The 25,443-nt window shown below is 45.7% G+C and overlaps 1 protein-coding gene across 1 annotated transcript in view; it reads right to left on the reverse strand.

Moving 5' to 3' along the window:
• TTLL9 (tubulin tyrosine ligase like 9) overlaps positions 1 to 25,443 on the reverse strand; it is a 74,265-nt gene that overhangs the window by 28,575 nt on the left and 20,247 nt on the right. Inside the window, exons 3-5 of the mRNA XM_025399546.1 lie at positions 16,966 to 17,058; positions 8,536 to 8,647; positions 7,324 to 7,509 (exon numbers count right to left, since the gene is read on the reverse strand). Coding sequence (XP_025255331.1) covers positions 7,324 to 7,509; positions 8,536 to 8,647; positions 16,966 to 17,058 — 391 coding nt within the window. The remainder of the gene's footprint in view (positions 1 to 7,323; positions 7,510 to 8,535; positions 8,648 to 16,965; positions 17,059 to 25,443) is intronic.

A 25,443-nucleotide genomic window follows, 5' to 3' on the forward strand; every position in this document is an offset into this window, starting at 1 on the left:
CAAAAAAAAAAAAAAAAAAAAAAAAAAAAAGAAAGTGTGGCTCTGACCTAACTCAGCCAGAAGGCTCCTCTCAGGTTTGTTTTCTCTAAAATAAACCTGTCTTGACTGGCGAGCCACCTTTCGAGTTTCTCTCCTCTTTCTTTAATTCTTACACTAATGAAAATCACAATATGATACTACTACATACTACCTGAGAATGGTTAAATTAAAGACAGACAATACCAAGTATTGGTGAGGATGTGGAGAAACTGGAACTTGCACACACTGCTGGTATGAGAGTATGTTGTTTGGAAACTGGTAGCATCCGCTAAAGCTGAACATAGGCATCCTCTATCCTAGGTCCCAGAAATTCCTCTCCTAGGGATCTACATGACAGAAATATCTGCACATGTCACCATGGACATGGCCCCAGACACCCATAGCAGCACTATCATAATAGCTCCACCCGGAGACTACCCAATGGATGAATATTTAATCAATGGAATACTATACAAAGATGACAGTAATGTACAATTACCCACAACAGCAGAATGAACTGCAAAACATGTCAAGGGAGAGAAACCAGACACAAGGTACTCACCCTATAAGATTCCAATTAATTGAAGTCCAAAAGCAGACAAAGCAAACCTATGCTGTTCAGTGCCTTGGGGGGCTGTGAATGAGTGGAAGGGGGCCTAAGAGGGTGGCTGAGGGGTAGGGAATGCTCTGTTTATGACCTGGGTGCTGGTTATTTGAGTGGATTCACTTTGTGAAAATTCATACTGTGCCCCTATAATTTGACTACTCTTCTATGGTTTATTAAACTTCAATTAAAAGGTATCTTTTCAGGTTCATACTCTTTGATCCAGTAACCCCTATCTCCAACCCTATTGGCTGCCTTCCCTATGGCCACTTTCCTTCTTCTTCTTCCTTGCTAGCAAAGCCCACCTCTCATGAGGGAGGCTGGAAAGGCCAGATGTAGGTTTTCCCAGCTTCCCTTGCAGTTGGTGGAAACCTCATGACCAGTTTTAGCCAATCAGACCTAAGGAGACATTTGTTCAGAGATTCCAGGAAAGATGTTTCTCCTTTCTAAAAATATTAGGGAAGGAGCTGGGGAGAAAGGGGGTCGGGAAGAAAAGTCCTGGCCTCCTTCCTTCTTTCTTTGAATGCTACTGTCTGCAGAGATGATGCCTGTGACTGCAGCAGCCATGTCACGTCTATGAGGTGACAAGTCTGATGACAAAAAGCCAGCACACAGGCTGCAGAGTGGATGGAGAGAAGGAGCCTGGGCCTCTAGTGGCATCATGGAGCACATCCCCAAACCTGGATCTGCCTACCCTCAGCCTTCTAGTTCTGTGAGATAACAAAATGCCTTTATTGTTCAGGCCATTGTTAGTAACTCGACACGACTGTTACAGGAGGTGCCTTCCTAAGGGACTAACCCTAAAGAATGGAAGATGAAGCACCTGCATGGTGTTACATTGGGGTTGGTGAGATGGAAATCACCTAATACTGATTAGGAAATCACCTAATACATCCAGCAGATGGCAGTTTCCAAAAACAACCACGACAATATTTCCAGTCCCATATGTTCTCCAGAACCCTGTCAAGAGGTAAAGTCAATGTCCCCTCCCTTGAATCTGGAAGTGTCTCTACTAATTGCCTATGGCAGAAGTGATGTGTGCACTCCAATGCCAGATCATAAAAGGCAATATAGCTTCCGCCTGGCTCTCTCTTTCAGGATGGTCGCCCTCAGAACCCAGCAGCCATCCCGTGAGGAAGCCCAGCTCACACGAAGAGGCCCACCTGGAAGGCAACTGAGTCTTCCAGCCCTCAACCCTGGCTGAATTCCCAGCCAACAGCCAGCACCTACTTGCTAGCCCAGCCAGTGAGCAGGCTAGGAAGGGGATCCTCCAGCCCTCAGTGGATGCTGGGGCATAGATGAGCCTTCCCCGTCAAGCACTGCCCAAGCTGGGGGCTCATGAACTAAATAAGACATTACTGTTGTTTCAAGTCACTATGTCTGGGAGTGGTTTGCTTCTCTGAAATAGATAATCAGAATACAAACTTTAGTAAAATGGTTCATAACAATGGCAATGCCAGCAGCTAATACTTACCAGGTGTTTACTCAGTGCCAGGCACCATGATTTACACACGTTACCTCATTAAAGCTTGAAAAAAACACACACCTTTGACATAAACATTAATGTTATCTCCATTTTGCAGCCGAGAGAACCAGTGAACAGAGAGGCCAAACACATTGCCCAAGGTCACCCAGCCAGCGGGTGACAAATCCGAGATAGTTAAATCTGTGCTACACAAACCTGGGGCTCATATACCTCTTGCAAAGTGCCGGGGATACACAAAATCACATGATAAACATTGCTACTTCTGGGGACATCTCTATTACTTGATGGTTTGGGAGGGAAATATTTTATATTATGCTTTTTTCTTTGAGACAGGGTCTTGCTTTGTCACCCAGGCTGGAGTGCAGTGGCGCCATCTCAGCTCACTGCAACCTCTGCCTTCAGGGCTCAAGCACTCCTCCCACCTCAGCCTCCTGAGTAGCTAGGACTACAGGTGGGAACTACCACACCTGGCTAATGTTTACATTTTTTGTAGAGACAGGGTTTCTTCATGTTGCCCAGGCTGGTCTCAAACTCATGGCCTCATGTGATCCACCCGCCTCAGCGTCCCCAGGTGCTGGGATTACAGGCGTGAGACATGGCGCCCAGCCATATTATGCGTTTTATAAAAAGATATATTTTTTATTGGAAACCACTATTTGAATGGATTATCAGAATAAGCCATAACTTTTTGTGCCAGCTGTGGCCAACCAAAGTCCTTGTCCCCTTGTCACCCCATGCCCTGTCGCTGGGGGCTGCATTCCTCACATAGCATTCATCGGGTGTGGAATACAGCCAGTGGCGCAGCCATGCCCTCCTCTCCTCTGCCAACAGAACCCATCTGGACCAACTCCTCCCGGTGGCCCTGTCCTCTGGGGCGGTCTGAGCCCTCACGGTGATTGCCATGTGATTGGTTCAGGCAGGGGCCAGCAGGATGCTACGGGAAGCCTGCGCAGGGACTTCTGGGAAAAATGCGTGTCTTCTTCAAAAAGGACATGAGGCCAGGGCATTCCTTTATTCCCAAGGCAGGGGAGGTGTGAAGAGGGGCCCGGGAGAAGCGGCCAGCCTGCTGGGCTGGGAATTGGTGGGGTTGCTAAGCCACCCAATAAACCATCCCTAGAGTCGGCTTTTCATCATTCAAAAAATTCCCCAGTGTCTGTAAATGTAAATTTAAAAAAATTTTTTTTTCATCTTTATTTTCATTAACCCCTAACCAGATGTTCACATTTCTCTCTATTAGGAATGCAACAAATCATAGGAGTGTTAGCCATGCCCGTGACTTTGCCATCAAAAGAGATCACAGTGATTTCGATACCACATTACAATTGTTGCAGATATCTCAAAATATTGTTTATGCTCCTCTTGACTTTAAAATTATGGTAGCTGTGAGGCCTGCTGTTAGATCCTCTTTAATTGTTAATGAAAAGCGCACATATTTCTATAGCACAAAGAATTTCGTAATAGCTTGTGTGGTGCCCATGACAATGCACCTTGCAGGCCTCCAACAGAGTAACTGACTGAGAGTGCCAGCTGCTTCCAGTTGAGGTCTAGCTGTGTTTGCCAGAGTGCCTTGCTAGGGCTGCTCCCAGTCAGTGACTGAGCCCCAGGGGACATGAAGACCAGCCATTCCTGAGAGACAGTGGACTCCTGACAGCTAACTTTGGCTGAGGCCTCCCAGGAGCCTTGATGAACTTTCCAAAGGCTTCTAATCTTCCTTCCTCCCTCCCTCCCTTTCTTCTTTCTTTCCTTCCTTGGAGGCCTGACTTCTCTCCCAGTCTCACCTGCTAGCTCCCTCCCCATTTTTTCTCACCAGCCAAACTGTTTAATTTTGTCTTGGCATCCGTTTCTTGGGGAACCCAGACTAACAGTCTGATAATGGCTTTTCAGTACAGCTGCCTTCTTTTATAATGAAATGTACTGTATTTTCTGTTTTTAAAACCACAACTCTTTCATTGGTACATGCTTATCTCCAAACTCATCAAGCTGTCTACATTAAATATGCACAGCTTTTTGTATGCCAATTATGTTTCAATGAAGTGGTTAAAAAAAATACCACTATTCTGTGATAGGGTCCACACATTTCACCAGATTCCAGAGGCCAATGGCATAAAAACAGTACAGAAGTCTTGCCCTCTTGTTTAAGCTGCTGTTATTTGGGTTTTCTCTTATTTACTAAGCAAATCATCCCAACTCTTAGAAAGTTTCAGTGAAAAATTCTGAGAAGCTCTGGTTGGGGTAAACTAGTGTAATGGAATGTTAAAATGTGGCTCTTCCTGCCTTGCAGTTTGGAAATAGGCCCCCAAGGCTGAGAACAGCCCCCTGGTTGCCAAGAACGCTTGCTGCGGTGTGTGATGTGTTAGACCAGCTTGGTGGACACAGGGTGAGCAGATAGATAGGCCCTGTCCCTGAGCAGCTTGCGGGGCACACAGAGAGACTGACAGGCCCAGTCCCTGACAGCCAAGCACCCACCTCCCCACACTACAAGGCATACTGGAGTCACAGTGGTCCCATGACCCATGTCAGTGTCCTGCCCACCTCCCCACCAACCCTGCCAGCCTGAACTGCTGGCAAGGGAGAATGCTTCCATGGGAAAAAAGTTAAGAGCAATGCAATGTTTACACTGGACATTTAAATGCCAGACCCTCTTGGGTCTGTTCTTATATTCCCCTAAGAGCTCCAAGATGGGCTGGGGCTGTGGCCTGGTGGGAGGAGGGTCCCCACAGGGTGGTGGAGAGGGGATAATGTTGCCTGCTCCCTTCTGAGTCCTGGGCTGCTCTGCTGCCACTGATGAGGAAGATGAAGACTCGGCAGACACCAGGAAGACAATGCAGAGGAGATGCCCGAGGGCTGCCCTGTGACTGGCCGGGCCACAGCAACTATGCGAAAACTTTCGCCTGTGGGTGGGCAAAGATCAACCATGTCACAAAGACAGGCCTTATGGGAAGAGTGGAGGGATTGGGGGGACTCTTCTCCCTCTATTCTCCAAATTTAGGGCAATGTTCTGTTTTTAACACTCTCTCCTCCTGAACGGAATCCAAATAAGATCCCGGAATTAATACTGAAACCCAGTGGTTCTCAAAGTGTGGTACTCAGACCAGTAGCACCCTCAGAACCTGGGGTGATGGTTAATTTTATATGTCAACTTGATTAGGCTATGGTGCCCAGTTGCTTGGTCAAATACTAGTCTAGATATTTCTCTGAAGGTAGTTTGTAGATGTGATTAACATCTGCAATTATTAGCTTTTTTTGAGATAGGGTGTCACTCTGTCACTCAAGCTGGAGTACAGTGGAATGATTTCGGCTCACTGCAGCCTCAACCTCCTAGGCCCAAGCAGTCCTCCCACCTCAGCCCCCAAAGTAGCTGGCACTACAGGCACATGCCACCACACTCAGCTAATATTTTTGTATTTTTTGTAGAGACTAAGTCTTGCATGTTGCCCATGCTGGTCTCAAGCTCTTGGGATCAAGCGATCCTCCCACTTGACCTCCCAAAGTGCTGAGATTACAGGCATGAGCCACTCACCCGGCCTGTAATCATTAATTTTAAGTTACCACCCTTGATAGCATGGGGGGGGGGTTCATTTAATCAGTTGAGGGCTTAAGAGTAAAAACTGAGTGTTTCTGAAAAAGAAGCAATTCTGCCTCAAAACTGTAACATAGAAATCCTGCCTGAAGCTCCACCCTGCTGGCCTGCCCTGCAGATTTCAGACTTGCCAACCCTCACAATATTGTATGAGCCAATTCCTTACACACACACACACACACACACACGCTTTCCTTTCTCTGGAGAACCCTGACTGCTATACCTGAGAACTTGCTAGAAATGCAAATTCTCAGGCCCCCACCAGGCCGACTGAATCAGACACTCTGGGGTGGTGGGTGGGATGCTTGAACAAGCTCTTCAGGAGATTCTGTTGCATCCTCAAGTTTGAGAACCGCTGCTCCACAATCTCGATACTGAAAGTGTATGCACAGACCAGCAGCACTGGCAGGTCCTGGGAGCTGGTAGAAATGCACATTCCCAGGCCCCACCCAGACCTGTGAATCAGGCTCTGCATTGAACCAGGTCCCTGGATGCTGCACGGGCACTCTAGGGTTTGAGAAACACTGACCTAGTGCTTTCCCAGGGACACAGCGAAGAGACAGTGTTTCCTGGACTCTTGGAAATACCAGTGGTCAATTATCAGGCACTTAATGCCAAGCCCTTGATATAACTTGTATAATTCATGTGTTGAATGTGTGTAACTTCACTGAATTCTCTCACAACCCTGTAAGGTAGACACACTCATTAACTCCATTTTACAGATGAAGAAATGAGCCCAGAGGGACTTAAAGGGGTTGGGGGTGACCTGCTCAGGGTCATATAGCTTGTAAGCAGTGGACACAGAATTAGAACCCAGGCCAGAAATGACTAGAAGCACAGAAGCACCCACTCTCCACTCCCCAGACAGGGTGCCTCACGATTTGGGAGACAGGACACACACACACAGACGCACAGACACACAGAGCCAAGATGCCTCCTCTTAATTACAGCTGTAGCTGCCGTTGTGTCTGCTGCTAACAAAGGCTGTGGGCTGGGAATGGAATCAATTTAATATGCAAGTGTTGTTCCCAATTAGCACAAATTACCATTTGTCTGAGAGGATAATGCTGGGAGCTGGAATCCTCCCCGGTGGGTCACAGAACTCCCTGCGCATCAGCCTAATCCCTACTGCTGCAGCCACAGCCTTCCTCACTGTCTTCCCTGGACACAGGAGAGGCAGGATGGGCCAGGGGAAGAACCTGGGAGGCAGGTACACCCTGGCTCCATGCCCGTTGGGTGCATCCATTATTTTTGTCAGCCCAATGTCAGTTGCCCTCCAAGCACCTGTGTTATTGGCTAAATCTGCATCAGCCAGCATCAGTCTTCAGCTCCACAGGAAAGGTCTGCTCCCTCCTCCCTCCCGCTCCCTCCCTGGGGCCTGGAACATTCTCAGGCCTGGAAACATAAGAGGGCTTTGATCACTTCTGCATTCAATAAACACTCATTGAGCACCTACTGTGTGCCGGCAGCCATAGCTGCTGGGTCCACACACTGCAGAGAAGAGGAGCTAAAGCTGGCCCTTCGGGAAGGCAGACTGCATCTAAGGCTGCATTCCCAGACAGTGTCTGCACCTGATCCCTGCTCTGGTGCCTGGGACTTGTTCCCTCCCACCAGCCCCGGGCACTGGGCACTCACAGGCTTCATGATCCAGGTGATTCCTGGGTTTTTGCGAAACTCCTCCACAAAAAGATGGTACTCGCAAGGCATCTCAAAGGTTTTGGGAAAGAAGTCGCACTTGGCTGCCTCCAGCTTTCCCGCTTCGCGCTCCAGCTGCTTCCGGAACCGCTTCAGGTTCTTTACCATATAGTTCTTCCGGGTCAGCTGGGTGGCGGGAAGGACAGGCAGCCATTAGCTCCTGCTCGCAGCCCCGCTCCCCTCCCAGCCACACACATCCACCAGCCACCCTGCAGCCTCCATGCTCTGGCCCACAAAATAGCAACAGTAAGAGTAACTTTGACCCAGAAAGAGCTTGCTAGTCAAGAATTATCCCCATTTCACAGATGAGGAAACTGGGGCTTAGAGAGATTAAGTCAATTGCTCATAGCTATCCAACGAAGCTATGGATTTGACCAGGATTTGACCAAGGCCTGTCTTGATTCCAAAATTCATGCTTTTGGCTGAGCGCGGTGGCTCACACCTGTAATCCCAGCACTTTGGGAGGCTGAGGCAGGCGGATCACAAGGTCAGGAGTTCGAGACCAGCCAGGCCAACATGGCAAAACCCCATCTCTAATAAAAATTAGCCAGGCGTGGTGGTGAGCACCTGTAATCTCAACTACTCGGGAGGCTGAGGCAGAAGAGTCACTTGAACCCGTGAGGCAGAGGTTGCAGTGAGCCAAGATCGTGCCATTGCACCCCAGCCCGGGTGACAAGGGCAAGACTCCATCTCAAAAAAAAAAAAAAAATTCATGCTTCTAACCACTAAGCTAGACTAACCTTTAAAAATCTCCCACCACAGCCTCCCCCAGTCCTGTCCCTTCTGGACCTCCTTCCCATCTTTAGTCCCCAAACTTCTCAACTTGCCTCCACCCTGAAATCACCATAATCATTCATACATCCTCTCCCTTCAGACCCTGCACCCTCAAACCAGCTTGCTCCTCAAATCTTGGTGCTGAAACTCCAACCAACCTGTGACCTCCAATCCTCAGGCCTTAGATCCCTATACCCCCAAACCATTTGGCTCTCCATAGGTCTAGCCCTCATACTCCCCACCTGGCGTTGCATCCCACATTCTAATACACTTTTCCAATATACTTTTCTGTTCTGATCCTTGTACCAGCTCCAGCTCATGGCCACACCCAGTGACATGAGTTGGTTGGCTCGGCCCCCTCCTGCCTGCCCAGCTTACCTCATAGTGGTTCCGGAAGTGACTGATCCGCACGTGTTCGTCCATGTAGGTGTGGTCGAAGTTCTCCCGGAGCCAGCTGACGTCGCACCAGTAGAAATCCCACTCTCCTTCGCTGGGGTTGCGGTTGGGGGTGGGGATAAAGGTCATGATCTGAGGACCTTGGCACTGCAGGGCCCAGGGAGGTGCTGCCGAGGGGGTTTGAGGAAGGGTACGCAGCAGTGTGTCCCTCTGGAGTGTCTTGAAAGTGGCCGTGGGTGTCACTGGCCTAAATGTTCTTTGTTAGACCAGAGCAAAAACCAGGGAACTGTTCCCACAAAAATCCAGGTGGCTGGCTTCCCTTGAGCTATCACTGAACCCAGAGTGCCTCCTGGCACCTATTAGTTGGGCTGAGGAGCGGCCACCCCTTCAGACAGGGCACACCCTCCCCAGACCACAGTCCCTACGACTCTCTGTGGTGCGACAGCCACTTGGCCTCACTTGTTCTTGCCAGTTGCCACGCCTGCAGCCCGCAGTGGAATGAGCTAACTTCTGCAAGCCCCTCCCAGTTCACAAAACTCTCCATTCACCAAATCCTCAGAGCAGCCCTCAAAGGTGACTTGGATCATCCCCAGAGCTCTAAGGCGGGATGACCTTGCTCACCGAGGACATGGCAGCAGCAGGACCCACATCCAGCTCTGCTGGCTCCAAATTCTGACCCATTCTCCACCACCATGCCAGGGAGAGGAAACTGGGTCAGTCTACCAAATCTGGGTGCCAGTGCTAGGGTGCTGGGAGGAGGAGCTTGAAAAGATGCCACAGGAAATAAAACACCACCATGATTGTTCACAATCATTTTTAAGTAAAAAAGTACAGATACAACTGAAGCCCCCTGTCTATCCCTGCCTGATTCTATCTTCTCTCCTGCTGCAAAGGAAACCATCAGCCTGAGTTTGGTGTGTTATCATTTCTATGCAGTGGCTTTTTTTTTTTTTTTTTTGAGACAGAGTCTCACTTTGTTGCCCAGGCTGGAGTGTAGTGGCATGATCTTGGTTCACTGCAACCTCTGCCTCCCAGGTTCAAGCGATTCTCCTGCCTCAGCCTCCCAAGTAGCTGGGACTACAGGTGCGTGCCACCACAACCCGCTAATTTTTTATTTTTAGTAGAGATAGGGTTTCGCCATGTTGGCCAGGCTGGTCTGGAACTGACCTCAGGTGATCCACCCACCTTGGCCTCCCAAAATGCTGGGATTACAGGTGTGAGCCGCCGTGCCCGGCCTGCAGTGACTTTATAGTTTCATCATGTACATATGTGTGTATCCATGCATCATGGCACATGGCATTGTTTGTCATGATTTTAAACCTAACACTAATACTTACTACTTACCAGCAGAGCAGGATTTGAACTCAGGTCTCAGGCTCCAGAGTCCAAGCTCTATGGTTAGAACCACTCCCGTCTGTTTCTTTTCACAACATGCTTTCTTCCCACCAAACTTTTGTTTTGGAGATCGATCCTTTTGATACATAGGAGTCTAATTCAGTCATTCTAATTGCCATTTCCCATTCCATTGGGTGAACATACCACAGTATATCCATTTTCCTATTAAATGGTGTTTGGGGCTGGGCGTGCTGGCTCACACCTGTAATCCCAGCATTTTGGGAGGCCAAGGTGGATGGATTGTTTTAGCTCAGGAGTTTGAGACCAGCCTGGCCAACATGGTGAAATCCCATTTCTACCAAAAATACAAGAAATTAGCCAGAAGCGGTGGCATGCACTTGTAGTCCCAGCTACTCTGGAGGCTGAGGTGGGAGAATCACTTGAGCAGGGGGTTGGAGGTTGTGGTGAGCCAACATTGTGCCACTGCACTCCAGCCTGGGTGACAGAGTGAGACCCCATCTCAAAAAAAAAAAAAAAAGTGTTTGGTTTGTCTCCCTTTCCCCCCACCCCTTTTCTCTAATACAGACAAGTAGACTGAGTTTTAAAGGACATCTGAAGGAAATTTGAGGCAGAAATGGAGAAAAGTGAAGAGACATCGCCATCACCTTGGGATGATGAATGAACAGGCCCTGAACAGGACCAATGGGGAGGATGCAGGGGCAGACTGTAGTTCCAAAAGATGCCTACACTATATCCCTCATCCAGAGGCTGCGGGGCTGTGAGGCCACAAGGAGAACCCATGAGAACCTTCTTCAGCTGTCTGCCCTAGTGAGATCCCCACAAACAGCTAGCATCGACTGCCACACTTGTGAGTCAGAGGCCCTCAGACTACTCCTGCCACCAAGTGACCTCCAGATCTGGACTCTTCCCAGCTGATGCCCCCAGCTGATGTCACAGAGACAAGCCAGTCCCACTGTGTCCTGTAAGAGTCCCTAACTCACAGGAGCCCCGCGCCTAATGCAATGCTGTCTTAAGCAGCTAAATTTTGGGATTTGTTACACAGCCATAGCAACTGGAACAATGGCCAAGCAGTTGAGCCTTGTGTTGTAAATGGAGCTCCCTTTGGAATTTTCTTTCCTTTTTCTTGAGACGAAATTTCGCTCTTGTTGCCCAGGCTGGAGTGCAATGGCACGATCTCAACTCACTGCAACCTCCGCCTCCCGGGTTCAAATGATTCTCCTCCTTCAGCCTCCAGAGTAGCTGAGATTAGAGGCATGCACTACCTCGCTTGGCTAATTTTGTATTTTTAGTAGAGACGGGTGTCTCCATGTTGGTCAGGCTGGTCTCGAACTCCTGACCTCAGGTGATCCGCCCACCTTGGCCTCCCAAAGTACTAGGATTATAAGTGTGAGCCACTGCACCCAGCCTGGAATTTTCCTAGAACTAAAGATTTAAATTGCTTCTCCTTGTGGCTGCTGGTTTGGTGTTTCTCCTGAATGTCACATCATGTGCAGAAGGGCTTTAAAGCAGGCAGACAGGCCCAGCCTTTCACTGCCCTCAGAGATGTCCAGAGATGGACATCGGTGCACACACCGTGCACAGATGTGGTGATGTGAAGCACATGGTAACAGAATGACACTGGAACTAGAAATCTATGGTTTCCAAATTTTGTCCTAAGTTACTCATGAAAATCTGGGGCCTGGTCCTTCTCCAAACCTCCCCTGTGGCTGTGCCCAGGCACAGTGGTTTGCAAGAATGGTTTCAAGAACTGATGGAAACCCACTGGAGAAGTGGCTGGTTGGGCATGGTGGCTTACGCCTGTAATCCTAGCACTTTGGGAGGCCGAGGTGTGTGGATCACCTGAGATCAGGAGTTTGAGACCAGCCTGGCCAACATGGTGAAACCCCGTCTCTGCTAAAAACTAAAAAAATTAGCCCAGCGTGGTGGCAGTTTCCTGTAATCCCAGCTACTCGGGAGGCTGAGGCAGGAGAACTGCTTGAACACAGGAGGCAGAGGTTGTAGTGAGCCGAGATTGCACCACTGCACTCCAGCCTGGGCGACAGAGTGAGACTCGATCTCACAAAAAAAAAAAAAAAAAAAAAAAGGAAATGGCCATGTGTTCTATAAACCCTCAGACACCATAGACTCGCAGATTCCTGGCTGGCTGGCTGGGGCTTCATCTAGATGCCCAGTCCTGCCTTTTCGCCACCCTGATGTTTTTACCAAGTCATGTCACACAGTGCAAGGAGCACTAGAACAGGAGTCAAGAGCCCTGATTCTCGTCTTGTCAGGCAGTAGCACTTATGTGACCTTGCCCTCTTCTCTGGGCCTCAGTTTCCTATTGGGAAAATCTAGGTGTGGTAACCTCTAGGCAAGATGATAGACTGCAATGAGCCAAACTGATACTAAATAATTAAATAAGGGGCAGGAAGAGAAAAACTTTCTCTACAGAAGAATGCCACCTAATACATGTAGAAGGAATGACAGAGAGTAACCATTTTGCAATTATTGTAATAATATTAGATTTAGGCAAGAATCCTCAAAAAAGGCCAGGCACGGTGGCTCCCGCCAATAATCCCAGCACAGTGGGAGGTCAAGGCAGGGGGATTACTTGAGCCCAGGAGTTCGGGACCAGCCTGGTCAACATGGTTAAACCTCATCTCTACAAAAAATACAAAAATTAGCCAGGAATGGTGGCATGGGCCTGTAGTCCCAACTACTCAGGGGGCTGAGGTGGCAGGATCACTTGAGCCCAGAGGGTCAAGGCTGCAGTGAGCCATGATTGTCCCACTGCACTCCAGCCTAGGTGACAGAGTGAGACTGTCTCAAAAAAAAAAAAAAAAAGAATTATCAAAAAATGCTAAAACCATTGCATGAAAGTTTGTTGGGAACAAGATATTTGCACAGTCTCAGAGTATCTGCCCATGAGATACTTATTAATTATTTTTTTAAAGTTAATTTACATTGGAGAAACCTGGCAGGCACCACCTTAATCTAATGGTCAATCAAGGTACTGTCACCAGTGATAAGACACATTGACATCACAAACTCCCGATGAGTTCCACTGGAAAGGGCACAGCACCACTTCTGTGATATTCCTGCCAAAATCCATAACCTCATGATGAGAAAACATCAGACAAATCCAATTCAAGGGACATTCTACAAAATGTACTCTTCAAAAGTGTCAAGGGCATGAAAGACAAAGACTAAGGAACTGAAACATATTTAAGGTAAAAAAGGTCAACTAAATGCAAAGTGGGATCCTGGATTGGATTCTGGAACAGAAAAAGGATGTTAGTGGAAAAAAACTGGTGAAATTCAAATGATGTCTGCAGCTTGGTTAACAGTAATATATCAGTGTTAACATCCTGACTTTGACAAATGTACTATGATTACATAAGCTGCTAACAGGGAAAGGTGGTGAGACTGCTAAAAGAGGAAGCTATGTATGATTTTTGAAACTTTTCTGTAGGTCTAAAGTTATTTCAAAATAAAAAAGTTTAAAAGTAAGTATTTTAAAATATTAAAGTTGGACCCCTAACTCACACCATATAAAAAATTAAATTGAACACCTAGATGTAAGGGCTAAAACTATAAAACTCTTAGAATAAGACATAGGAGTAAATCTTTGTGACCTTGGATTAGACAATGGTTTATTAGATGTGATACCAAAAGCACAAGGAACAAAAGAAAAAATAGGTTAAATTGGACTTTATCAAAATGAAAAAGGTTTTACCTCAGAAGACACAGTAAAGAAAGAGGAAAGATAATTCACAAAATGGAGGAAAATATTTGCAAATCATATATAAGAATACCCTTATAAGATAGAATTCTTATAACTCGAATATAAAGAGACAACTAAATTTAAACATGGGCAATAGATATTTCTTCAAGGAAGATTTATAAATGGCTAATAAGCACATGAAAAGATGCTAAAAATCGTTAGCCATCAGGGAAATGCAAATCAAAACCACAATGATACCACTTCATACCCACTAGGATGGCCATAATAAATGCGAGGGTCGGCACGGTAGCTTATACCTATAATCTCAACACTTTGGGAGGCAGAGGCAGGAGGATCACTCAAGTCCAGAAGTTCAAGATGAGCCTAGGTAACATAATGAGACCCCATCTCTACAAAAAAAAACTTAAAACATTTAGCAAGGTATGGTGGTGTGTGCTTATAGTTCCAGCCACTCAGGAAGCTGAGGTGGGTGGATCACTTGAGCCCAGGAGGTCAAGGTTGTAGTTGGCTGTGATTGTACCACTGCACTCCAGCTTAGGTGACAGAGAGAGACCCTTTCTCTAAATAAATAAATAAATAAATAAATAAATAAATAAATAAATGGATGAATAATAACAAGAGTTGGTGAGAATGTGGAAAAATCGGCACCCTCATACACTCCTGGTGGAAATGTAAAATGGCACAGCCACTTGAGAAAACAGTCTAGCAGTTCCTAAAAAAGTTAAACATAGAGTTATCATATCACCCAGTCACTCCTCTCCTATGTATATACCCACAAAAAGTGAAAACATATGTCCATTCAAACTCATACATGAATGTTCACAGCAGCATTATGTATAACAGCCCAAAGGGGGAAATAACCTAAACACCTATCAATTAATGAATAGATAAATAAATGTGGTACTACTTCACAGTAGAATACTATTCAGTCATAAAAGAGAATGAAGTCCCAGCTACTCAGGAGGCTGAAGCAGGAGAATCACTCGAGCCCAGGAAGTTGAGGTTGCAGTGAGTCATGACTGCGCCACTGCACTCCAGCCTGGGTGACAGGCTGAGACCCTGTCTCAAAAAAACAAAACAAGAAACAAAAAAAGGAATGAAGTACTGATACATACTGCTACATGGATAAGCCTTGAAAACATTACGTTAAGTGAAAGAAGACAGGCAAAAGTTTACATATTGTATAATTCCACTTATATGATGTGTCCAGAATAGATAAATAGAGACAGGGCCCAAGACAGGGGCTGGAGGGAGGGAGAAATGGGAATGACTGCTGGTGGGTATGGGGTTTCTTCCTGGGATAATGAAAATGTTCTGGAATTAGATCGTGGTTTTGACATAGCAGGTATGTGGGGAAAAAAAAAATGGTGATGATTACACAACTTTGTGAATATTCTAAAAGACACAAAATTGTATATATATACTTTTTTTGGACTTAATCAAAATTTAAAAGATTTTATATATTTTTTCTTCCAACATGTAGGTATTGATGCAAATCCCAGCCCAAGCCCTCACAAGCTGAGTGACCTCAAACATGGCATTTTCACTACTTTGTGCCCAGTTTTCTCATTAGTAAAATGGGGATGATGATAACATCTACCTGAAAGATTTGTTGGGATGACTAAAAGATCATGCATGCGAAATGCTACAGAGTGTCCAGAAGGCTTAGCTAATGGTAAGCAGCACATATTTCCTGAGCACCACACAGCAGGGCAGCTATCCCTCTTATCCCTTCTCCCCTTTCTCTACAGTAAAAGAATTTTCAGCATTTACTTGAGAAAATGTAGCCTGTATTTCCCCGAATAAAAACTACATTTTCCAGATTCGGCTGGGCGTGGTGGCTCACACCTGTAATCCCAGCACTTTGGGAGGCCGAGGCGGGTGGGTCACAAGGTCAGGAGATCGAGACCATCCTGGATAATATGGTGAAACCCCATCTCTACTAAAAATACAAAAAATTAGCTGGGTGTGGTAGCGGGCGCCTGTAGTCCCAGCTACTCAGGAGGCTGAGGCAGGAGAATGGCGTGAACCTGGGAGATGGAACTTGCAGTGAACCAAGATTGTGCCACTGCACTCCAGCCTGGGCAACAGAGCAAGATTCCGTCTCAAAAAAAAAAAAAACCCTACATTTTCCAGATTCCCTTGTAGCTGGGTGTGGCCACATGGTTAAGGTCTGGCCAGTGAGCTGTGAGAGACTCCTGGGTTGTGTCCTTCAAGGGATGGGCTTGCCTTTTCTTTTTTTATTTCTTTTTTTTTTTCTTTTGGGACGGGGTCTCACTCTGTCACCCAGGCTGGAGTGCAGTGGTGTGATCACAGCTCACTGCAGCCTCGACCTCCTAGACTCAAGCAATTTTCCCACCTCAGCCTCCCAAGTAGCTGGGACTACAGGCACACACCACTGTGCCTGGCTAACTTTTTAAAAAAAAATTTTGTAGAGACAGGGTCTTGCCATGTTGCCCAGGCTGGTCTTGAACTCCTGGACTCAAGCGATCCTCCCGCCTTGGCCTCCCAAAGGGCTGCAATTATAGGTGTGAGCCACTGCACCTGGCTTATGCCTTTTATTGCCTCTTGCCTACCTCCTGCTGTTTGGAATGTGAAAGCAAGGCTGGAACTCCATCTTGGACTATGAAAAACAAGGACTTCACCTAAGGGATAATAGAGTGGAAAGACAGAAGCAGATGGATCTCACATTTCTGTGGGGCCCCCTTACCATCTCTGAACTTCCTACATATGAACTTCAATGGGATAGATAAACTTCTAGCATGTCGAAGCCTCTTTTACTTTGGGTTTCCATTGCATACATCCAATCCTTAGCCCTAACTAATAGCACCTACTCTGTGCCAGGCATCACATGCTGGTTTGTCTCAATCAGTGTCCCCAGAGGCCAGCATGAAAGAAGAAAGGCAGGCTTACGGGCCAAAGTCACAGAACTAGCAAGTGGCCAGGGAAGAGCAGTCCTTGATCTGGACCCATCACAGGAGGATCCAGGCCACAGGTCTGTGGTAGCTGCATTCCTAGTTTCTACCGAAAGCCGTAGGACACAAATGCGCCTGGGTTTGAATCCTGCTCTGACGCTTGCAATGCTGTGTGACTTTAAGCAATTGGTTTCATAACGCTGAACATAATCTTATCTTACGGTTTAGTTGGAAAGCTTAAATAAGACAGAGATGATAGCGATAATGTGCCTGGCACATCGTGGGTGCTAAATAAATATCACAGCCACTTCGGGACAAGTCCCAGTGGCCACCCAGGGGAATTAGGAGAAAACCAAAGGAAGACAAGGACCTGTGAGACAAAGGGAAGAAGGGACAAGGCTGGGGGGAGTGTCTTACTCCTTCACTTCCACCCATCCTGGCCTGTGGCGAAGGACGTCCATGAGTGTGTTCATGAGGGTGGTCTTGAACCGGATTGACGCTCTCTGCTCTCTGCAAGACAAGGCAATGAACATTTGCTCAGGATCAATGATTTTCCTAGGGTGGCGCAGGGAGAGGAAAAAAGTGGGAGGAAGAGAAGTCAAGTTCCATACCTGGAAAGTTCCACACTGTATTTTAGAATTTAGCATTAGAGCATGATAACACTTAGCATAATCAAATTGAGAATTATAGCATCTTCGAATCATTGAAAAATAATGATCATTGTATCCAAGCCTACTACGTGCCAGGCATTATCTGGTTGCTTTCCATGTGCTATGACTAATCCTTACATGAAATGATAAGTATTTGCAAAGCCCTCTCATGGCAATCATCTGGGAAGATGAAGCGGATGTACTTTTTCCTATTCCTCCTACTGATACAACTGAAAACTCAAGATATTATCTATAAAACAAATACAAGACGAAAAGATAGAGAAGAGGGCAGACTGGCTGGGGACTTCAGGACCACGGGAACTACAAGGTGGTGAATTCCCTGAGTTTCCTTTTTATCTCATACAGTTCAGATATGGAGATGAAAAGCCACCAACCCAGAAATGCCAATGGGCACAGACGATAAAGCTTCAACAAAAGCACCCCGTTTCTAGCCAAAGGACCAAGAAAGGAGCAGCCTAGCCAGGCAGAAGACTTGGACATCACTGCTCTACTCCAGCTGGATCCCCAAGAACACATCTGTGGCCCACTCCCAGTGATGCCAGCAAAGGCTGGGTAGGGAGTCTAGACTTCCCCTGAGGTTGCAGCAGGGCACCCAACACCCCTGCCCGGTGCTGTCAGAGAAGGCCACAGACATAGCCAGGCTTTCACCTCTGCCAGGCGGTAATGAGGCTTCCACCCCCACTGAGCAGTGGAGACCACGTGTGGAGCCTGGACTTCCTCCCCGACCTGGCAGTAATGAGGTGCCCTCCCACTCTGGGGTGATGTTAAAGAGGGCCTAGAGGAGAGCTGGAAATCAATACAATCGAAAACAGAAAAACAGTATAGCCAAACGGTAAAATAAAAGGCAAGTTCTCTGGAAAGATCCATAAAATCGACAAGCCTATTTGTCAGTAAGACTGACAAAAGAAAGACCCAGCTACCCAATAAGAGGACCGAAACAGAGGCTCCTGCTATGGAGCCCGCAGGTATCACAGCCACAATGAGGAAATGCTCTACACACCTACATTTGACAGCTTAGATGAAATGGACCAATTCCTCAAAAAGCACAATTACTACAACTCATCCAATATGAAATAGGTAATTTGAATAGCTCTATAGCTATTAAGGAAATTGAATTCATAATTCAAAACCTCCCAAAAAAGAAATCTCCAGGCTCAGATGGTTTCACTGTAGAATTTCCCCAAATATTTGAAGAAGGATTAACACCAATCCTACACAATCTCTTCCAGAAAATAGAAGAAGAGGGAGAATTTCCAAATTCAATTTTGCCAAGTTAGTATTAACCTGATATCAAAACCAAAGACAGTACACAAGAAGTAAACCACAGACCAATATCCCTTATGAATATAGATGGAAAAATCCTTAACAGAATGCAATCAAATAGATTTCAGCAATATATAAAAACGATTATACACCATAACCAAGCAGAGTTTATTCCAGCAGGCAAGGCTGGTTCAATATTCAAAAATTAATCAATGAGCCAGGCATGGTGTCTCGTGCCTATAATCCCAACCCTTTGGGAGGCTGAGGCAGGAAGATAACTTGAGGTCAGGAGTTCAAGACCAGAATGGCCAACATGGTGAAATCCCATCTCTACTAAAAATACAAAAATTAGTCAGGTGTGGTGGTGGGCACCTGTAGTCCCAGCTACTCAGGAGGCTGAGGCAGAAGAACCGCTTGAACTGGGGAGGCAGAGGTTGCAGTGAGCTGAGATAGCGCCACTGCACTCCAGTGTGGGCGACAGAGACTGTCTCAAAAAAAAAAAAGGTCATTAACGTACTAAAAAGGAGAAATCACATGATCATATCAATTGATGCAGAAAAGGCATTTGACAAAAATTAAACACTCATTCATTTAAAAACTCTGAGAGGAACTTCGTCAACTTGATAAAAGCATCTTAAAAAACTCGAGCTAACATTATAATTAGTGGTATGTGAAAGTTGTCAGATTCAAAATGGAGTCACTTATGTCAGACCCTGGCAAAATAGGGCCGGGGGCCCGGCGAGGTGGCTCATGCCTATAATCCCAGCCCTTTGGGAGGCCGAGGCAGGCGGATCATTTGATCATTTAAGGTCAGGAGTTGGAGACCAGCCTGACCAACCTGGTGAAATCCCGTCTCTACTAAAAACACAAAAAAATTAGGCCGGGTGCAGTGGCTCCTGCCTGTAATCATAGCACTCTTGGAGGCCGAGATAGGCGGATCACCTGAGGTCAGGAGTCCCAGACCAACCTGGCCAACATGGTGAAACCCCGTCCCTACTAAAAATACAAACATTAGCTGGGTGTAGTGGCTGGCGCCTGTAATTCCAGCTACTAGGGAGACTGAAGCAGGAGAATCACTTGAACCCGGGAGGTGGAAGTTGCAGTGTGCTGAGACTGTGCCACTGCACTCCAGCCTGGGCAAGAGAGTGAGACCCTGTCTCAATAAATAAATAAATACATAAATACATAAATAAATACATGAATAACCTTACTGTCCCAGAAGTCAGAGGGACTGAAATGGGTTGGCAGGGCTTCATTCCTTTTGGAGGCTCTATGGGAGAATTTGTTTCCTTGCCTTTCCCAGCTTCTAGCCAGGTATGGTGGCATGTGCCTGTAATCCCAGCTACCCAGGAGGCTGAGGCAGGAGAATCGTTGGAACCTGGGAGGCAGAGGCTGCAGTGAGCTGAGATCACGCCACTGCTCTCCAGCCTCCGCCCCATGCTCTTAGCCGGGCATGGGGGTGCACACCTGTAGTCCCAGCTACTTGGAAGGCTGAGGCAGGAGAATCTCATGAACTTGGGAGGCAGAGGTTGCAGTCAGCCGAGATCCCACCACTGCATCCAGCCTGGGTGACAGAGTGAGACTCCATCTCAAAAAATAAAAAGTAAAAAAGTAAAGAAACAGAGCCAGGGAAAGTCATGAAGGGAGGATTCTCATGTATGAGTTGCCAGATAATAAGAACCATCACAAGAACATTTTCCAAACCACAGCTTACCACATGAGACACAAGTACTGCTAACAGCACAAGGGCAGCTAGCAGCTAACAGAAGAATACTAGCCTGACACTGTTTCTCAGGCCCAATCCAAAACTGCAAGGGCCTAACAAGAACTCCAAGACTCCAAGTCCTACCTAGCAACTACTGACACTCACCAATCTGCTACTGAACTCGCCAGCTCTCATAAAAAACCCTGCTAGTACCAATGAACTTTCTTTTGAAACAACTTACGTAAATCTCCTCTTTCCCCAGGAGAACCCTAATCTTTTCCTTTGTTCTCAGACATGCTGGGGGCCATCCTAATCTATATGGACATCCTAGATTGCAGTTCTACTTCTTGTATATTATTCCCAAATAAAACCTTTTTACTTGGAAATTTGTCTCTATTTTTTTATGTTGACAGATGAAAAACTGGAGTTGGAGACTAGCCTGGGCAACATAGTGAGACATTGTCTCTAAAAATAAAAATAAATTAAACAATAATGGGCACTGCAGCCCCACCTAGTTCAAACACTAACAAGCTCAAAATGGCAGTGAAGGAGACTGGACTGGAGTGCACACAATTTAATTAAAGCTGCAGCCCAATCCATGTTCAATTCAGCTTTAGGAGGAATCTGAAATATCAGCCCCTAACCCTGACCGCTAGACAGAGGAAGGAGCTTACATACTCTATAAAGTGTGTGTATGTATGTGTGTGTATATATAGACTAAAATTTATTATATATAATTGCTTTTCATACACAAGATCCAGAGTGCAGTTCTAAAAATATAACACATGCAATAGCAAAGTAGGAAAATGTAATACATAATCAAGAGGAAAAATAGCCAATTGAAATAAACCCATAAATGACTCAGTTATCAGAATCATTAGAGAAGGAATTTAAAAATCTTTATAAATATGTTAAAGGATTTATGGGAAAAGATGGATACAATGTGTGAATAGATGAGTTATTGCAGAAAAGGACCAAATGGCCACGTGGCTCACACCTGTAATCCCAACACTTTGGGAGGCTGAGGTGGGAAGATCACCCAGGAGTTCAAGACCAGCCTGTGCAACACTGTGAGACCCCATTTCTACACAAAGTTTTAAAATTAGCCAGGCATGGTGGCACGTGCCTGTAGTCCCAGCTACCTGGGGAGCTGAGGTGGGAGGATCACTTGAGCCCAGGAAGTTAAAGCTGCAGTGAGCCATGATCGCACCACTGCACTCCAGCCTGTGTGACAGAGTAAGAAACTGTCAAAAAAAAAAAAAACAAAAGAACCAAATGGAAATTCTAGAAGGGAAAAATGTAATATCTGCAATTAAAAGTTCAATGGATGTGCTTAACAAGAGACTGGGCATTGAGAAGGAAAAACCATACATTTTATAACAGTCCAACTGAAATTGTTCAAACTGAATTAGAGAAAAAATTTTTACATGAACAGAACCTCAGCGACTTGTGAGATAATATCAAGCAGTCTAACATACATGTAACTGAAGTTCAAGAAAGAGAGGAAGAAGAGATAGGACAGAAAATATTTTTTGAAGAAATGATGGCTAAAAAGTTTTCCAAATTTGATTAAATTATCAACTCACAGATCCAAGACGCTCAATTAACCCCAAGCAAGATAGACACAACATAAACTACACCCAGGTAAGCCATAGCCAAATTGCTGAAAAACAGAACAGTCTCAAAAAAAAAAAAAAAGCCTGAGAAAAAAGACACATTGCATAGGGGGGTGGGGGGGAGGGGTGGAGAGTGGGAGTGGAAGACAAGAACAGCTGACTCTGGCCGGGCACAGTGGCTCCCGCCTGTAATCCCAGCACTTTGGAAGGCCAAGGCAGGTGGATCAGGAGTTCAAGGCCTGAGGTCAGGAGTTCGAGACCAGCCTAACCAACATGGAGAAACCCGTCTCTACTAAAAATACAAAAATTAGCTGGGCGTAGTGGCGGGTACCTGTAATCCCAGCTACTCGGAGGCTGAGGCAGGAGAATCCCTCGAACCTGGGAGGTGAAAGTTGCAGTGAGCTGAGATCGCCCCACTGCACTCCAGCCTGGGTGACAGAGCGAGACTCCGTCCTCCCCCCCCCAAAAAAAAAAAAAAAAAGAACAGCTGACCTCACATCAGAAACAACATAAGCCTGAAAAGACAAAAGAATATCATCTTTCAAGTGCTTAAAGAAAAAAAGATCAACCTAGAATTCTATATCCAGTAAAACTTTACTTAAAAAATGACAGTGAAATAAAGACATTTTCAAATAAATAAAAGCTGAGAGAATTTATTGCCAACAGATCCACACTATAAGAAACACTAAAGAACGTTCCTCAGGCTGAAGGAAAATTATACCAGATGGAAATTCAGAAGGAAAGATGAGTGGAGTAAATATGGAATACTTTCTTCCATGTCTTAATTAAAAAAAAAAAAAATACAAGTAGCTATTTAAAGCAAATATAGTGAGAATGTAATGAAGGGTTTGTAACATATTTACAAGTACATATATGACAAAAATAGCAGCACAAAGGACCAGAGGGGAGCAAACAGAAGTGTGTTGCTGTAGGGTTCTTAGTTGTACCTGAAGTGGTGTAATTATGCTTCAAGGTAGACTTGAAGGTGATAAGGTAAGGATGAATATTGTAATCCCCTAGAGCCATAGGTTGTGAAGTGTGGTCTCAAATATTCCTCAGGGTCCCCAACTCTCTTTCAGGGGTACACAAAGTCTTCCCTTTTCCAAATACCTATCTTTATGAGGCTGGATTTTCTTCCTGTCCTTCGACCAAAACAATCTATATTAACAGATTGAGCACAGAAGATCTGGAAAGTCAAATGTTTTCCAATAAGCCAAACATTAAAGAGATTCACAAAAATGTAAAATGACTACTACTCACCTCAGTACATTTTGGTGGGGAAATGTAACTATAACTCATAAAAATGTTGGGCCGAACACAGTGGCTCACACCTGTAAACCCAGCGCTTTGGGAGGCCGAAGCAGGCGGATCACTTGAGGTCAGGAGTTCGAAACCAGCCTGGCCAACATGGTGAAACCCCGTCTCTACTAAAAAATACAAAAATTAGCCGGGCGTGGTAGCCTCTAATCCCAGCTACTTGGGAGGCTGAGGCACGAGAATTGCTTGAACCCGGGAGACGGAGGCTACAGTGAGCTGAGATCACACCACTGCACTCCAGCCTGGGTGACAGGGTGAAACCCTGTCTCCAAAAAAAAAAAAAAAAAAAAGTTTATGCTACTATGTAATGAGTATTTTATTGATTTTTAAATGAATGAATAAGTATTTTTAAAATTTATCAGCTTAGGCCGGGCATGGTGGCTCATGCCTGTAATCCCAACATTTTGGGAGGCCAAGGTGGGTGGATCATCTGAGGTCAGGGGTTCGAGACCAGCCTGGCCAACATGGTGAAACCCCATCTATACTAAAAATTACAAAAATTAGCTGGATGTGGTGGTGCATGCCTGTAATCCCAGCTACTAGGGAGACTGAGGCAGGACAATTGCTTGAACCTGGGGAGACGGAGATTGCAGTGAGCCAAGATCGCACCACTGTACTCCAGCCTGGGTGACAGAGTGAGATTCTGTCTCAAAAATAAAACAAAATAATAAAATAAATTAAAATTTATCAGCTTAAATTTCTTATATGGTACACATTGTTAGATGTATGCCACATATACAAAAGTTAATTCGTTTCACAATAATTTTTAAGTTGTAAAGGGACCCACCCTGAGCTTAAACTTTTAGAACTGCTGCTCTAAAGTAACCATTTAAAAGATCAAATAGGCCGGGCACAGTGGCTCATGCCCGTAATCCCAGCACTTTGAGAAGCCAAGGCAGGATCACTTCAGCCCCGGAATTTGAGACCAGGCTGAGCAACATAGTAAGACCTCATCTCTACAAATAATATGACAAAAAAAAAGATAAAATTAGGAGGTTTAGCTAAAAGTCAATAGAGGAGACAACATGGACTCCTAAAAATATATGCAATAGACCCAAAACGACAAAGAGATACAATTTCAAAATCCATCAGGTTGCAGAAAATATTAAAAATCAGACAAATATCAAATGTTCGCAAGAATGTGGAGAAATGACAATTATTTTACAATGCTGATGGGGTGCACATTGGACACATCTTTGGAGAGCAATTCGGCATATTACAACAATCAAGGACTATGTCACACACATCAGACTGGCAAAAATCTAAAGGTCCAAGTTTTGGCAACAATGGGATAAAATGGAAACTCCTCCTCTGCTGGTAGAACGCACTTTGGAGGGCCACTGGGCAGTTGTCAGTAAAATCGAATATGCACGTACCCTAAACTCAGCAACCTATCCTAGCTCTATACCCTGGGTTTGTACTCTGCATTTCTACCAGGAAACACATGTGCAAAGATACTTATCTGTAATTGTTAATATTGTTACAGAAATAACCTGTGGCACACACTGTTGGTGGTCTACCCATATCCCTTTGGCATTCACCACTCCTGTGCGTGCAAATCAAAGAGCTTCCCACTGCCAGCACCTTCGATGCTACCTGAGGGTTTTCCCTGGCCCCCGGAGTCTGCTCAGCCAGCATGTGGAGCAGATTAGAAGCACCAGAGTGAACTGCCCCTCTGCCAGCAGCATACAACCAGTGACGACTGGAGTTGGTGGATAAATCCGCTAAGTCTCTCATCTCTCACTTAGGATGAGTCTGCAGTGCATTCTACGTTCTCCCAGGAATTCCCTGGGGGGATTGAGCCCGCTTGCTCACAGCAATTACCTGTCGATGATGCACCTTTTACTGGTTTCCCTCCTCAGCTGTCTTACTTCCCCACTTCCCTGTCAGTGCTCACTGGAATTACCTTCCAAATAAACCATTTGCTCTCACATCCTTCCCCCAGGGTCAGTTTCTGCTGAAACCAGTACTTCATAAGTGCTTTTCGACAGGAAGATGGGTAAATAACGTGTGATACACAATGAAACAGAGGTAGCAGTTACAATGCATCCAGAGCTACATGTGCCAACGTGGATAAACATGAAACATATTTTGTGTGACAAAAGCAGGGTGCAGAATAGTAATAACAGTACAATGACACTTAACATAACTTGTATTCCTAGCTACCCATGCAGTTGGGGTGGCCACGTTACACAATTCTAGTCAATAAGATAGAAACATAAGACTGCTAGAAAGGGTAAGTTCCTGGGACAGTTTTGGTCTTTTCAGGAAGGAAAGAAGGAAGGAAGGAAGGAAGGAAGGAAGGAAGGAAGGAAGGAAGGAA

This window comes from Theropithecus gelada, chromosome 10, assembly GCF_003255815.1.
Source record: "Theropithecus gelada isolate Dixy chromosome 10, Tgel_1.0, whole genome shotgun sequence".
NCBI classification, from domain to species: Eukaryota; Metazoa; Chordata; class Mammalia; order Primates; family Cercopithecidae; genus Theropithecus; species Theropithecus gelada.